The sequence below is a fragment of the Trachurus japonicus genome, chromosome 1 (assembly GCF_045865225.1).
Source record: "Trachurus japonicus isolate A0001 chromosome 1, Traja_1.0".
Classification (NCBI taxonomy): Eukaryota; Metazoa; Chordata; class Actinopteri; order Carangiformes; family Carangidae; genus Trachurus; species Trachurus japonicus.
The window spans coordinates 10146749-10162971 of record NC_140907.1 but is presented as its reverse complement, the minus strand read 5'-3'; the positions used below and the strand labels follow the sequence as shown (position 1 = coordinate 10162971).

General features: G+C 42.2%; 1 protein-coding gene across 1 annotated transcript; it reads left to right on the top strand.

The window, feature by feature from the left end:
• The first annotated feature begins 7407 nt into the window (after window positions 1–7407).
• On the top strand, window positions 7408–15849 carry LOC146991393 (equilibrative nucleobase transporter 1-like). Its single transcript, XM_085767071.1, has 12 exons — window positions 7408–7763; window positions 8669–8798; window positions 9117–9163; window positions 9453–9529; window positions 9619–9711; window positions 9926–10065; window positions 10160–10296; window positions 11796–11939; window positions 12065–12172; window positions 12266–12452; window positions 13020–13143; window positions 14736–15849. The coding sequence occupies exons 1-12, from the start codon at window positions 7574–7576 to the stop codon at window positions 14883–14885; spliced, it is 1527 nt and encodes a 508-aa protein (XP_085623197.1). The 5' UTR covers window positions 7408–7573; the 3' UTR covers window positions 14886–15849.
• Window positions 15850–16223: the final 374 nt, after the last annotated feature.

Here is a 16223-nt window from a genome sequence, read left to right as displayed (position 1 = left end):
TTTTGGCGCTCTCATTTTACATCTCGCGTGGTTCAACGTGACTTTCCCGTGTGGAGGGGGCGTGTGGCGGAGTGTTGTCACTACGCGACACGCCTCTACGCGAAACGCCTCCCTCTTGCAGGCCGCAGACAGACCCCTCTCATTGATTTTGGCTCGGGTAGGAGCACAATGCATTATGGGTTATCATGTAGTATGCTCAAAGACGGTTTATAAGACCTTTCATGACGAGTCAGCTTCCTGTATGCATGTCACGTGGGCTTCTGCACGGCCACGCCCCTTTAGAGAGACCAGAGGCAGCTTGGAGTGTATTGATTCCTATGGGACAATTTAATGTGAACACCGATTATGGTCGGGTCTTTCTCCCCACGGTCACTGAAGCAAATTTTGGACTCATTTTTCACAAGCCACATCTCTTCTGAACAGTTTGACACCAAAATGGCAACTTTCAGACGGAGAGATCCGGAGAAAATCCACTTTGTTCAAGACCTGTCTCTGTCTCTATGACACACTCTCGCGAGATTTGGCACCGATCTCCTAGGCAACGTCAAACAAACGGCCGCGAACTCCCGTGAAAATGATTTAAATTATTTTTGGCATGCTAAATATTACTGTTAGTAGTGTACATATTTAATGTTATCATAAGAAAATATAAATATCTCACTTTCATCTACCTACAAATTGTATAAATCCACACACACGTTCACAGACGAGGTGGGGTGACGGTTGGCCACGCCCATTTAGAGAGACAGGAAGTGTATACCATTTCATATCATTGGAGCAGCCGCTCATGGAGTATCTTTCCATTTATTGAATATCTTTGGTATGCTGCAGTGTAAACGCTCTGCATACTGTCTGATTGATGAGTATGTAGTATGGAGTATGGACAGTATGCAGTATGGAAGTATATAGTATGTAGTATGCGGTTTCGAACACAGCCCGAGTCTCTGTGGGGGGAGGCGGGGCCGCTACCACTCACACAGTGCAGCCTGAGTGCAGCATGTGTAGCCTGGCTCTCGCCAGACCCTTGTAGTTCCGCAAAGCTCAATCCAGAGGCGCTACGCGTGAGCCTGTGAGGAACAACCATGGATGTATTGGGAACAACCAAGGGGGCAGTTGTCGGTCTGAGAAGTGAAGCTCACTTCCGCATTCAAAAAAACTGCAATCCCCCCGGCTTCCTCTGGGGGCTGGTACCGGAAGGGAGCATTCTCCATAGACCCCCATGTTAAAATAGCCGACTTTACGTCCTCAATAAACATGTTAAAAGCCTGGTACCATTACGTTTTTTTGGTCTCAACCGATAGTTTCTACCCCCGCACACACTCTGAGGGGGGTGAATTTTTTTTAAAAACTCTACCGTTTTACTATTATTAGGTTTAAAATTCTGGCCAATTAGGGCGCGGAAACATTGAGTGACAGGTCCGGAGACCGCTGCTTCGAGGCCAGTGGGCGGGCCCTCGGCCGGCTAACGGCCGCACCTCTCCAAATATGGATAGTCAAATCCAACATGGCGCGGTTCAAACCCCCGTAGTAGCGGCACAAAACAGACTCCCCCAAACCAATGGGTGACGTCACGGACGCTACGTCCATTCCTTTTACAGTCTATGGGAACAATGCAAGGTAACGTCAGTTGCCAACTTGGCGACTTTCTCCCTAAATCTGGCGACTTTCCAAACCCTCTCATCGACTTTCTTTTTGACAAAAGCCACTAGCGACAAATCTAGCGACTTTTCCGGTGCTGTTACTGTTACAAACGCTTCTGGTTTGGAGACTCGGACGTGAAATCACGTCATCACTGCTGTTTCCAACGAGCAGGGGTGCTGCCGTGAGCCCCCCGCCCCCGTCCCTACAGCCCCCACCGGCGGTGTCACGGAGCTGTCCCCGCTACAGAGACCCGCTCCACGCCGCTGACACCCCCAACACACCCGTCTTTAGAGCGACATACACAGCCTCAGCTCAGTCACTACTCACCTCATCTACTGTGATGACACGGTCAATATCTATTCAAGTGCAGTTTTGTTGAGACTTGATAAGCCATTTTATTTATTGTTTTGGTTGTGTGTGGTTTTATATTTGAGTGCATCTTTTCTTAACAGAGACAGGGTCTATTCTTGTTTTTGGTTTGATTTTTATTCAAGTGCAATTTTTGACTATTTAAAATATAATATAATATAAAATATAATAATGTTTCAAATTAACCTAGATATGTTTAAGCTTCCTTTTTTTGTCATTTATGTCATTTATGTCATTTTATGTGGTCTTCAAATATGAAAAGCAGAGTGATTTTGGTAAAAACTTATTTAGATTTATTTATCTATGTGAAGAAATGAAAAGAATTCCATTTGCAATTTTTAAAAAAAAAGTATTAAATAGTTAATTTGCATTTAATGTTAATGGTTCAAAGGATGTCAGGCTGAATGGTCGGCCGACTCGGCCCCCACACATTTTTACTTCACCAAATCTGGCCCTCTTTGCAAAAAGTTTGGGGACCCCTGCCTTTGGCTGTGTTGCTCATTCCAGGGATGCACTAGTTGTAGCCTATCTCATTGTAAAGGTGACCACTCAGGCTTTCCAATTATATAAAATCCAGTTTAATAATAAAGGGAGAAATGATTGACTGAAAAAAAAAAAAACATTTCTGAACTTTTTGGGGGGAGTGTAGTCCATCCAGCATGTCCTGGGTCTTCCCCGGGGCCTCCTCACTGTGGGACATGCCTGGAACATCTCCCTATGAGGCATGCAGGAGGCACCGCAGCTGGCTCTTTTGGATGTGGAGGAGAGCAGCTCTACTCCGAGCTGAAGTAATGAACAAAATAGATTCAACTACATAAAATAATATTATGAAGGCTTCTGGGCCAATGACCTCCCTTTCAGAAATTTGTTGAAATTATTTTACAAACCTAAAATGCTCACATCTGTACAATTAAAATTATTATATTGGCTCTTTATTGTTCATCAGTCCGATACTAGAATTACCATTATATTTTGTGTATCCAAATAACAAGAGTCGACACAAGAATCAATTACACTGCTTTTACAATTTCAAAATGGGCCATTTCCCATCTTCCAGACTGCAAATACACATAAGTTACTCACTGCACTCACTACACAATATTTTCATTTGGCTCCAAAGGTTTTAATCAACTGGCAAAAATGCATTTTTGTTCAAAGCTCCATCCAGTGGAACAATCTACAACAAAACAGGATCCAAGGCAACTCTAGTTCAGCTAGTTCATGAACATTAAAAACACCAAAATGTTTACCTCCTTTCTGTTATAAGCCGGTGCATATTCTCATTTGCCCAGGTCATAGTATTTCAAAGGAGGTTAAATCGAAAGCAACTGGACTTAGTTATTTGTCTAGGAAGACGTTTCACCTCTCATCCAAGAGGCTTCATCAGTTCATGTACGCATCTGACCAGGCTGGGACTGGTCCAACTATCTGGTGTGGAGACTCACTATTTAACCTCTTGTGTGGGCGTTCACAAGGGTGATGATGTCACTGGTTCCCTTTTGTGCTCCAAGTGCCAACGACAGTCGTTTAAATGACTGCCTTTGATGGAAAGTTGGTTTCGACTTCGTTAGTGCCCTATTGTGTTATAACGACAGTCACTTGCCACTTGTGAACAGTGGTTGTTCTTTGAGGCTAGATAGTTGAATCTCCTGGGAAGGGATGAAAGGGCAGCATTGTAAATTGGAGATAGGTGGTGTCTTAGGCCACCTCCCCTGTTGAGGGATGGTTTCTCTATTTTTACAAAAATGGCTTCTGTTATTTAATAGGCCTACTGCATGCGTGAGAATATCTGCTCATGTTTTTAACTCATCGCTAGGCTATAAACAGTTTTATAATTAAATGATTACGTTGTCATATTGAAATGATTTGTTTTGTTTTATGTTTATTAGATGATGTGTAAATGTATTCATTCTGTACTTGTTTTGTGGACTTCCTTTGAAAATGGTTCATCCCAAGGGATTATTTCGGAATACAGAATTTCAAACAACAATTCTCACAATCAGGGAGGTTTACACTTGATTGCTTGGATGTTTGTTTGTTTGTTTGGTTGGTTGGTTGGTTTGATTTTGCTATGTCTGTCATCCATAAACATCATAAGATCAACAGAGGAATGAAGAAGAAATTGCAGAGGAGCAAGAGGGGGAGAGGCTCTAATCTATGATCAGAGATACTGGACATAAATCCTAAAGAGATTAGATATCACAGGAACAAAGTGCAGGATGGATTATCACGGTTTTCAGTTCTCACCTGTATTTCTGTTTAGCACATGAAAGTGGGTTTGAACTACTACAGCTTTTCATCTACTTGTCACAGAGTCTTTGTTTAATACAAAGAACTGATCTGACTGGAAACCTTGAGTTTGACCCAGCTTGTATCAAGCATGAAGAAGTTCCTGAAGAACAACCAGAATTGAAAGGTGATCAAAAACCATTTCTGCTGAAATTGGGTTGGATGATTTGAATTACAACAGAATTTCTTATGATAATGTTTTTAATAATCATTTTAATTATTCTACGAAGCACTGCGGTCTCTCTCAACATATTCACATCACTTGTGTTCATTGGGAACCATGCCATCCAATGGCAATTAAGTGATTGTATGATATATGATAATATGACCTGAATATCTATCTATCTATCTATCTATCTATCTATCTATGATGGCACAGCTGAGAGTCTCTCTGATAATGGCCCCGTTGTGCTGGTCCAGCTCAGATCAGTCTGGACCAGCCTGTCTCTTCCAGTGCTCTGCATCTCACTTCTTTGTTGGCAATACTTTCTTTAACCTCCGATTTTAGATGAAACCATTTCTCCTGTAGCTAGTTCTTTAGTTAGTTGTGTTCTTTTCTCCAGATAAAACATTCAGTGAACGACTGACAGCATCCCATGCATCTTTTTTTCCTGTTACTTTACACCTACACAGTGGTACCACTTCAGTACTAGTATTTAAGTTAATTTGGAGTACGGTGCTCCCTGTTTGGATTTTTATTTGGGCTTTTTAACTGTCTTGGGCTTTTAACTGCAGGGCTGTGTGCACACAGCCCTGCAGTTTCATGCCCTATAGGGATTTATGGGGCGTTTGCTGTACTGTATGCTAATGCTATGTTTGTTAGGATCACCTGGCATCAGACCCATTGCAACAGCGCATGCAACCCAGGCGATTGCTTTGAGCGACGAGCTGGGACACATCGCACACTGCAGGTGGTACACATCTGAATACTGTGGGAACACCACAGGCTCACACACACCAGGGAGAGGACAGTGTGAGCTTCATCAGACAGAGCCACCTGAGGCACCATGAGCTGCTGCATTTAGGTGCCAGGCAGTTTAATTGTCAGATCTGCAGCTGCAAGTGGTGCAGTAGTACACACTGCAGGTGAGCAAGAGAGACCTCCATGTTCATAACAGACTGCAGGTTGCATTCTTGGACTGGGCACATAGGCCTAGTCCACTAGATGGTAAGTTTGCCATTTTGCAGTGCTTTGCTGCATTGTGAAAATTTGTAAGAATGAATACATGAATAAACTACAGTGGACCCAAAGTAACCCTCAATGCATCAGGTAAAGCATGGTCACTAAGCAAACAACAAATACCACCAGGCGATGTGCTTTCACCGAAATGAAACTGACTCTAATATACAGTATAGCCGTCTAAGACCCAGAAAGTGTAGGAGTGAGTGATCTCAGACACAGCTGTGGGTATTATCCAGACATGCAGGTATTTGCCTTCCTAACCTATGTCCAATTAGTTCAATTTGTTGGTCGACTCCAGTCAAGTTGTGAACACATGTCATATATAATTAAAGCAAACAAGATGTGCATGATCTGGAGGGCCAGGCAAGGGGTCCCTATACTTAGAAGAAAAAAAGAGAAAAAAGATTTCAGTCTTATACATTTGTAAAAGTTTCTAAAGAAGTTTGGTTACCCAGTGTAGGATAATTAAACCTGCAACACAATGAAAATTCCAACTAGGTTGCTGCTGCTGTTGACTTTTCCCATGAAAACAGAGGTGTATATGGAGATAATGTGGGTGATCTTTGAACAAACAAGAAACCTAGAACAGCGAGTCAGTTAGATGATTATGAGGAAGCCCAAAATACTCACTGATGAAATGATTTGAGATGTGCCTTTGCTCCGTGTGAAACTATCTTTTTTTTTTTCACTGTGTAAAATTAAAAGAAGCCTAAAAGCTTCAAGTCAATTATTTTTTTAACACATTTTTGTGGGATGTGCTATATAAAATAGGTGTTGTTTTTTTTATTCAGAAGATTTTACACTTGATTTAATTTAATTAATTAATTAATTAATTAATTAATTATTTTTACATGCATGTGTCAATTAAAAACATTCTAATTTTAAAGAAGGAGCAATCCAAACCCTGCCATAATGCCTGCGGTTTCTAATCGTCATTACAGAGACACTGAGCCAGAGGCATGGAAAATAAATAAATAATAATCATTATCTCATTAGAGAGTTTATTGTTCTGTTGCAATTTGGTTCCAGCCCCAGGGACAGACTGGGTTCAGTTAAACATGCTTATTCACAGGATGAATAAGAGGAAATCCCACAGATTAGCCTTTATAATTCACAACGAAATGAATTAATAGCTTTGCATGTAGGCTAATAGAGAGCCATCTGTAATATGGCCTATATTCACCTCCCTGTGTCCACCTGTTGCGTTTATGTCTGGATCTATAAACAGATGGACGGACGGAGTGGGTGGGTGAGTGCCGGTCAGACCAACCCGAGCACAGCTCGGTGCAAGGTGCACAGTCCCTGCACGAGACGACGGCTCTGTGTGGAACACCTGTTGAAGACAAAATACCATTACATTACATTAGGATATCATTTCATATGTGGATGGGACAGCTGGTGCTGGGGGAGCGGAGCATGTTGTGTTGAAGGACTGGGGTGAGTTTATTCAGGGTTTCCTCATAGCCTACTGTAGTTTAGCAGCTATTATTATTTAAAAAACAAACAAATGTGAAGTGTGTGTTTGGGGCTGAATGCTGTCAGATCGTATCATGGTGACGTTTTATGGCACAGAAGTGGCAACTATGTGGCCACCAGGAGTGCCATGTGTCGGTCCACATAGATTAAGTGAACTAATCTGGATTAGGCTGCAGTTAGCGCCGCCTGAGATAACTGCAGCACTATCTCATATGTGCACATGGTGGAGTGTGAAGTTTAATATGAGCCAGGCAACTTGCATGTAAGGTTGTAAGAGGGAATCCACCCTGTATGGATTGTAAGTATTTTTTTTTTTAACTATTACATTTAAAGCAGAATATAGTAGCCTAAGGATGTTTGAATCAATCATTAACTGTCTGGGCTGAAAGATGACAAATAAATGATGATCTCTGTCACACCTGTTGTTGTGCTTTTGTTCTGAATTGTAGGAACTTTGACCGTGGATGAGCTGGAACTTCAGAAACCTCCAAGAACCTGCTTTATAAGAGATCAGGAGAAAAACAATTGAGGGAGAGAGGTTACAGTTTTTTTTCCACATTCTTATTGTGAGAAAAAAGGTTTGACCTTCGACCTGGGCCGAGGCAGAGTGAAGCCATGCAGGGTCAGGGGGTCGGCACTAAGATGCTCTACAGGCTGACTCTGGCCTCTGGGATATTGGAGTGCCTGTGTTTTGCCGGCGCGGTGTTTGGTTATGCCTCTCTGGTGTTTGTGCTGAAGGAGGACAGATACTTCAGCCAACTGTGTGACACTGTCCCAGATACCAACAGCAATGCGACCATCACAGGTGAGACACTCCGCTGTTAAAGTGTCAGAGGTGATGCTGGTGCTCAGTGAGTCCCTCCCTGCAGAGTCTTCCTGTTCAAGAGTGTTGGAGTGTTTGAGACTGAAAAAAAGTACAAACAGGGGAGATCAGGGATGGCTGCAACATCTTTAACACTTCTGTTTGTGTCTTGGAGCTCTTTTAAGCCAGTGCGTTCAAAATGTGATACAAACTAGTAACATGTGTCTGCTATGAAATGGCACAGCTGTTAACTTTGCAACACAAACAGAAAATGCATTGTTTAGTCTCAAACACAAGGAGTAACATGTGTGTGTGTGTGTGTGTCTCAGTCTCAACTATGTTACTGTCAGACATAGTCTGATCCTAACCTCAGTCATAAGACCTAGGCATACTGAAAAACTAAATCATTTACTTTTGAATTATCTAGCTTTAAATGGCCTTATACCACCAAAAGCATGTTACAGGATATGATTTTTACAAGAACATATGTTCTCTCTATCTATATCTGGACTTTCACAACACTGTCGTTACATCTCCTTTATAATACTGGAGGTGAGGACAGTTGCTGCAGCAAACTGAAGACAAACAACTGACAGACTGGTGACTGAGGAGACACTGAGTGAACTGTAGAAAGTAGTTCAGTCACAATTAAATAATAACTTCACAGTCAGGTCAAGGTCATCTTGATTATACGTGAGGGGCAAATGGCTGCACAGTCATTTACACAAACACAAGGTGTTACATGAGACTATATTCAAAGAAGCAGCAGTAGAAGTGACGAAATGAGTTTTGGATCTGTTGGTTCCGTTGGTCCTGATATATCTGCAACTCCATGGGATTTTCCAGAACTGTAACAAGTAGTAGTAACAGATCCCTCTCCTCTGTTTTCCCATGATCCTCTGGGGCAGACTGCAGCAGACAGGATGAGAAGTTCTCTTTGGTCTTCACCATCGCCTCCTTCCTCAACAACTTCTTGAATCTGACCAATGGCTTCCTATTTGATCGGTTTGGCACCATGGTGACCAGGCTGCTGGGAATGTGAGTCCATTTCATCTTTCATTCTCCAGCAAAAAAAAAAAAAAACTCATGACAACTGAGGTTACTTATTTACACGTTGATGCACATCTTTAGGTCACGTGAAAAGAGGTTATCAGGTTAAAGAGCCCACCTGAGATATCCACCAAGACAATATTTATAACAGGGGATTATTAAGTTATCATATGATAACTACTACTGAGTTGAAATGCTCTGCCCTAAAACCTTTGGCCACTGTAAACATGGATGTGTATGTGTCATTTTTAGGTAATGAATTTGGAAATGGCTGCTCTGAATTCAGCCCTATGTCTTTCTCTCCAGATGTTTGTACACTACTGGAACAATTCTTGTGGCCTTCTCCAGTCCAGGTAATTGCACACACTCACACACAAAAAAGCACACCTCAAATAACAATATCATGTAGCCATTTCAACCAGTTTCACTGAGCTTAAATACATCATTTACGCTGGAGAGTAATAGATAGATAGATAGATAGATAGATAGATAGATAGATAGATAGATAGATAGATAGATAGATAGATAGATAGATAGATAGATAGATAGATACATAGATAGATAGATAGATAGATAGATAGATAGATAGATAGATAGATAGATAGATAGATAGAGTTTGAGCTGTCTTCCACTGTCCTCTAGCGTTTGGAGATCTGCTTTTTCCTGCCTTGTCCTCCATCGCTGTTGGAGGAATTCTGCTGCTTCTAACCAACATGCAGGTGAATGCTCCCTCTTGTCCCCTGTACATTATGATCACTGACCCAGATACATACATTTTAATACTGATGCAACTCTCTGTGTTCTGAAGGTGGGCAACCTGTTCCCTGCTCACCGCTCCACCGTCATCACCCTCTACAACGGTGCCTTTGACTCTTCTGCTGCAGTGTTTTTCATCATCAAGGTGAAGCAGCGTTAATCTCCATGTTCTGGCTCTATATTTGAAATTGCTTGGCTGTCAAACAGCAATGATACAATGATATTTAATGCATATTTACTGTATACATACAGTGGCAGCTACTGTTTTTTTTTACTTAGCAGCAAAAAGCGTGGAATTTGTTTTACATTAAACCTTTAACCTAAGCTTGACTCAAACCCCTTTTTCTTCTGCTTTTCAGATTCTGTATGAACAAGGAATCAGTCTCCGCTCGTCCTTCCTTTTCTTGTCCTGTTGCAGCATCATTCACGTGGTGAGGACCATCCTCCTGATGCCCAGAAAACACATCCCGTACCCTCTGCCGCAACACTACACCTACGGGTGAGAATAATACAGCAGCTACTTTTCCAGTGCTCGTGTAAGTCATCCTCATTGAAGAGACCTGACGTTTACATTCACTTTCTCTGATGTTAAGGGTGAAATGTGGAAAAGGCAACACATACAATGTGGAGCGGTTTGAGAAGATGAGGGAAGGTGTGATAACAGAGTCACAGGAGGCCAATGGGAAGGACAACTCAGCAGCACCTGACGACGGACCAGACTCAGCAAAAGGTATTAATACTCATTATCGCCACCAAAAATAGCTCATTTTCACATGGCCATGTAATAATAATTATTTTATCTGTAGAGCACCTTTCAAAACAAGGTTACAAGGTGCTTAACAGTAAAAACAATTAGTACAAATAAAATACAAAACAGTAAAATGCAGGAACACGGAATACAATACTAAAAGAGTGAGTTTTAGGCACCATTCAAAAGGCCCTGCTAGATGATATCAGGGCACAAATGTCTACTTGGACTTAGGTGTGAACTTGAATCACAATTTGGTGGTTAAAGGTTAAAGGTCAAGGTTACAGTGACTTTACATTCTGGCCATTTGAACATGATGACTGAAAAACACCTCAAGGGAATTTGGCACAAACTTTCACTTTAAGCTGCGTTCACACCGGACCTTTTGTTTTTCTCGCTGGCAATGAGTTTACATGTTAAGTCAATGCAAACGAGCGATTGAGCGTTTCGTCGTCCAGGCGAAAAATCGCTGGGGCTCGGAGCGACAGCGACGGAGCGATTTTTCGCTCTGTCGCTGGAGATGAGAAATCCCAACTCTCCGGCCGTCAGTTGCTCGTCGCTCAGCGCTGATTGGTTGCCGTAATCCTGGTGGTGCCGGTGTAAACAGAGACACATGGCAGTGGGCATGACCGACGCCATCAAAGCGAAAATGCGAGTCTGTGCCAAATTGACAAGCGAATGCAGCTGAGCGATTTTTTTTTAGCTTAGGACTTGTGGTGGAAATTTACTGATACCAGAATTCTTTGTAATAATTAGTGAATTAGTCTTTTGAAGTCTCTGTATAGCATAAAATCATTGTGCATGATGTTTCATGGCAGGCCTAAAAATTTCTGCTATTAGAATTTGGTGGTCAAAGGTTAAAGGGATAGTTCAACAGTTTGGCAAATTGGCCCATTGCCATAATCTCTATAGTTAGCAGTAGGTTCGTTACCTGTAATTGTCGGTGCAAGCTATTTTTAGAACGGCAGAGCAGAGCTGTGAGCTGCTCAGAGCTACACCACGGAGGCTAATGGGATTTCTTGGTTTACTTCATCAAACTCATCAAATACACAATTCAACAACTCCAAAACGCTCTGGTGGACAAGTTGTGACCTGCACATTCACCACGCTATGAGATAATAACACAACGTTACCAGACAGAGTTGTTTGAGGTAAATTCATGCAAAACCGCTGATGCACAATTCCGTCTGGAGCAGTTTTTCTGCAAGCAGTCTCTGCATTTGCCTCAAAAACAATCACCCTTGCAGTTCAAACATTTGTTTCAGTGCTGAGTGTGCTGTTGTGTAATCATGGGGGGGTGATTTCAGTCATAAAACCACAAAGCAGTAATTGTAGTTCTTCTGCTAACAGATTGATCTGATTGGAGGAATCACTGTGAAGAGTGCTGATCGATGAAAGACAGTTCTTGTTTGAAAAGTGACAAAATTATATGGATAAATGTCACAGAACAGAGACTTACACGTGAATTTTCATGTGTTTAGTGGCGAGTTTCCGGAGCTGTGTGTTGTCCTCGTTCTTCCTGTGGCACCTGCTGTGGCTTTCCATCATGCAGCTGAGGCACTACTTCTTCATCGGCACACTCAACTCCATGCTCAACCGCCTGGCTGACAACGACCCCAACCTGGGTAACTGATCACAGAGACTCGTTATCCTACGTATAACCAGCTGTGACTTAAGGTTTTCATCTTGTGTTTTCTTCTCTCCTCCTTGTCACACAACTCTCTTCATGGCTGTTCCCAACTTCCCACAGTCAGTCAGTACACCAATGCTTTTGCCATCACCCAGCTGTGTGGCGCGCTGTGTGCTCCCTGGAATGGACTCATCATGGACAGACACAAGGGAAAGCCTCTGGCCCCAGGTGATGTCTCAATAACGTGTGTGTGTGTGTGTGTGTGTGTGTTTGCAACACAACAGATTTACTTATTCCCTGTTTACCATTTTCCCTCTGCAGGAGAAACAGAGCGGGAGGCAGACCTTCGTTCCTCCTCTCTCTCTCTGCTCCTGACCAGCCTGCAGTGTGTGCTCTTCTCTGTGTGCGCCTCCATCCATATCCTCCCTCTGCAGTATCTCACCTTTGTCATCCAAGTCCTCAATCGCTCCTTCCTCTATGGTGGAAATGCAGCCTTCATCAGTATCGCGTGAGCAGCTTTTCTTATGTTGTATCATATGACACGCAATATGTCGCCATGATGCTTCAAGTTCATGTATGATTCATTTTGCAGTGTTTGTTCCGGTATCTTTGTACATCTGTAAGATCTGTTAGATGCAGTGTTTCTACCTTGAGACTTAGAAATGACCAGTTCACCTGCCAGGTGCTGGCTGCATACTGAAGGAGCACAGTTTTTTACACACCATGGAAAGTGTAGGATACAGTGAGTGTTAGAATATATCAGCTTCTGTTGCTGAGTTCATCTGTTTTTCATGTTTTCAAAGTTTTTACGACTTTATAAAGTTGCATTGTTAAACTAAATTACAATTTAATGGTCCTGAATTCACTGTTGCCCACAAACCCATTAAGTTGGAATGATTGTTTTCAGACACACCTCTTTTTATTCCTACCTATACACATCAGTAATCACCTTTAACCAGCTGCAAGTCCCAGTTACCAGGTTTGAGAAGATATATAGAATAAATCACATTGTCTCAATCATTTCATGAGAAGAGGTAAAAAGCTTACAGCTTACCTGTGGATATCTCTCTCTCAGTTTTCCAGCCTGTCACTTTGGGAAGCTGTACGGCCTGCTGATGTCCATCTCTGCCATCTTCTCTCTGCTGCAGTACCCCTGCTTCGCCCTCGTCAAAGGACCTCTGGGTGGAGACCCCTTATATGTAAGTGCTTCTAAAGGCTTTTAGGAGGTACCCTTACAAAATAAAAAGTGGAAAAATATCAAAACCAGCCAGATAAACTGGATTTTTAAAGGACAATTCTGGGCAAATTCAACTCGGGGGTGTATTTTCCTAACATTTTAGGTCTAAAAGAAGGAATCTGATTTTCAGTTTAATTGCTTCTGTTTTGCGCTAGTTGTGTCTGTCCCCACATCGCCACGGGAGCAATGAATGGGAGTGGATGCAAGTTCCGGCTTAGGCTGTTTACAGCCCTCAAAGCCGCAATTTTTTTCCACAGACAGCGTAAGATGGCGACTCAAACATGCACCGAGAAGTTTATTTACTTCAAGCAAGCCGACATGTTTGTAAAACTTTATCTAATTCACAAACACAAACGGTAGCTCCCACTGCACCTGAACACACTGAGCGCGTCAATTTGGGTCTCGCGCGAGACTTTGAATTAGATCGAGTTTTACAAACATGTTGGCTTGCTTGAAGTAAACAAACTTCTCAGCGCATGTTTGAGTAGCCATCTGATGCTGTCTGTGGAAAAAAAATGCGGCTTTGAGGGCTGGAAACAGCCTAAACAGCGGAACTTGCATCCACTCCCATTCATTGCTGCTGTGGCGATGCGATGACAGACACAACTACCGCAAAACAGGAGCAATTAAACTGAAAATCTTCAGATTCCTTCTTTTAGACCTAAAATGATAGGAAAATACACCCCCCCGATTTCAAAGGAAATATCAGCAAATTTCTGGATAAACTGTTCTGAGATAATAGAGAGAAGAAGTCACAAAGATCATTCATAGTTTTCAGTGACGTGACTCACGCAGGAGGATAAAACATCTGTTCAACGTCACGACTGGACAATGTACAGAGCAGCAGTAAGGACTGGTAATTTTACCGTCTATCAACCCATGAAGACTTAGGTCATCTCACTGGTCATGAAACGTTGTCAAACTGCAAGTTTTTGGGCGATTGTGAACCACATACAGCTTTCGCTGCTGTTTTTTTTTCTCCCACCGCTGTATCAGTCAGTGAAAGCAGTCCCTGCCTGGAGGATCCCTCGCCTAAAAGCCCAGGTAAAAGCATGGATGTAGGGTAAAAGCCGTAAAAAGTACAGCTGTCATTTCGGAGGTGAACATATGGTTATCCCCATATTTACACTTGCTCAAGTCGAAAAAAAAGTCCGCTCGTATCTGAACATCTCTATATTGCTGCTGCCGCCGCCGCCACCGCCATAGTAGCAGCAGCAGCAACAACATCCTTCTCTACAAACAAATGTTTTTCGTCCTAGTCTCAAACTGTGTCCACAAAAGCAAACGTAATGACTCACTGCGGAAAGCTTGCCAGGCCTATAGTTACGGTTGCTAACGTAGGATTGGACAATAGCCGTTTGTGGGAGGAGTTGGCGAAGGGTCAATTGTCCATAAGGCCAGATTTAAGAGCACTTTAAACCCACATGTGCTCTTTGAATGTGCATGTATGTTTCATTTTGAAATGAATCCAAACAGTGTTGGCATGTAATATGAAAGTGCTGCAGCAGTGAGACTGTTGACTGGTAAGGAATGACACTGTGATGTGTTTTTCAGGTGGACATCGCTCTGACTCTCCTCACTCTGCTGGTGTTTATCCATCCTGTCTACATCTTCATGTACTGCAGGAGACTGGCCCACCACAGAGGAGACCACAGCCAGACTGAAGCCACTAACGGCTCCAAACTGACCGAATCCAAGTTTTAGAGAACGAAGCAAAGGGAGTCTCTCTACAAGTTTTATAATTAAGATTGTGAAGCAGTTCCTGTTTTTTTTTTTTCTCATTCGTGGATTACATTTTTTTTTTATATCCCAGTGGACTCAAATCCTGTTAGAGAGCAGACAAGTTTTTAAATGTTTTGTACCATCCAAAATGTGTTTTTGTTTACACATAGTACATTACTGAAGGATTAAAATTGGTCAGTGAACTGTGGTATATATGTTTTTTATTTAAAAGTATTGTAGGTGTATTACACGACAGTAACACAAAAACCCAGTACTCTGCAAGAAAGACTCAAGACCAGAGTCTAAAACAATAAGGACATGTTAAAAGTATATAATATAGTGTTAGAAACTGCATCATACTTTGTATTAGTTTAAGGTTTCACTACTACACATTAAACAAATGACCGTCTGAAATACAGCAGAGTTACAGTAACCAGGCGCAAAATCATGTTTCTCTACAACAAATATGACAGAGCATTTTATATAAAAGCAACCGGTGTTTTTCTGGGCTCCTCTCTCAGTCATCACTTGTGAGTTACTGTTTGTTTGAAGCCTTCTGTAACATGAAGGAGAAGCAGCATGAAGTGAACTGATATTCAGTCTTTGGAGTTAATCTATTGTAATCTCCCGATCAATAACAAAATCATCATGATCCAAAAGTGACGTTACATGGTAAAGGTTTTTACACTGCCACCAACATTCGCAGTCACAGTTTTATGTTTCTTAAAAAGTGGCAATAAGGGTAAAAAAAGAAAAGAAGAACTTACTTTCTATATTCTACCTAGTAGTACAGTATTAAAACAAGGTAAGGCACAGTGTACTACAAAGTACAGGGAACAAAGGTGAATCTAAAACAGTAGAGGAATAGCTCAAACTACACAAACTAGGTTCAATGTTTGTCTTCCTTCTTGTGTCCAGTAAATCAGGGAATAAAAAAGAAACCATCAAACCAGTTTTAGTGACTATGCATAACCCCCCCCCCTCAAAAAAAAAGAAAAAGAGAACACAGTCTGCTGCCTCAGTTTTTTTGAAATGACACACACACAGTGAGGCGAGGATCTTTGGTGGATGGCCGGGGTGTTAAGAAGAGCAGCAGAGAAGCCACTTCTCTCCAGGACAAACTGAGATTCTGCAGAAGGTCCAGGGGACTGGACTGCAGTGGACTGGGGTACAGTGGTCTTTTTCTCTGATCAACCCCCTTTCCCACTGTTTGGGGCATCTGGAGAAGAAAAGGTTAGCACTGCCATCAGCCCTGTAAGCACCCTTACACCATTCATGAGTGAGGAGTGGGCTCACTCACAATTTAACCATCCAAGACAT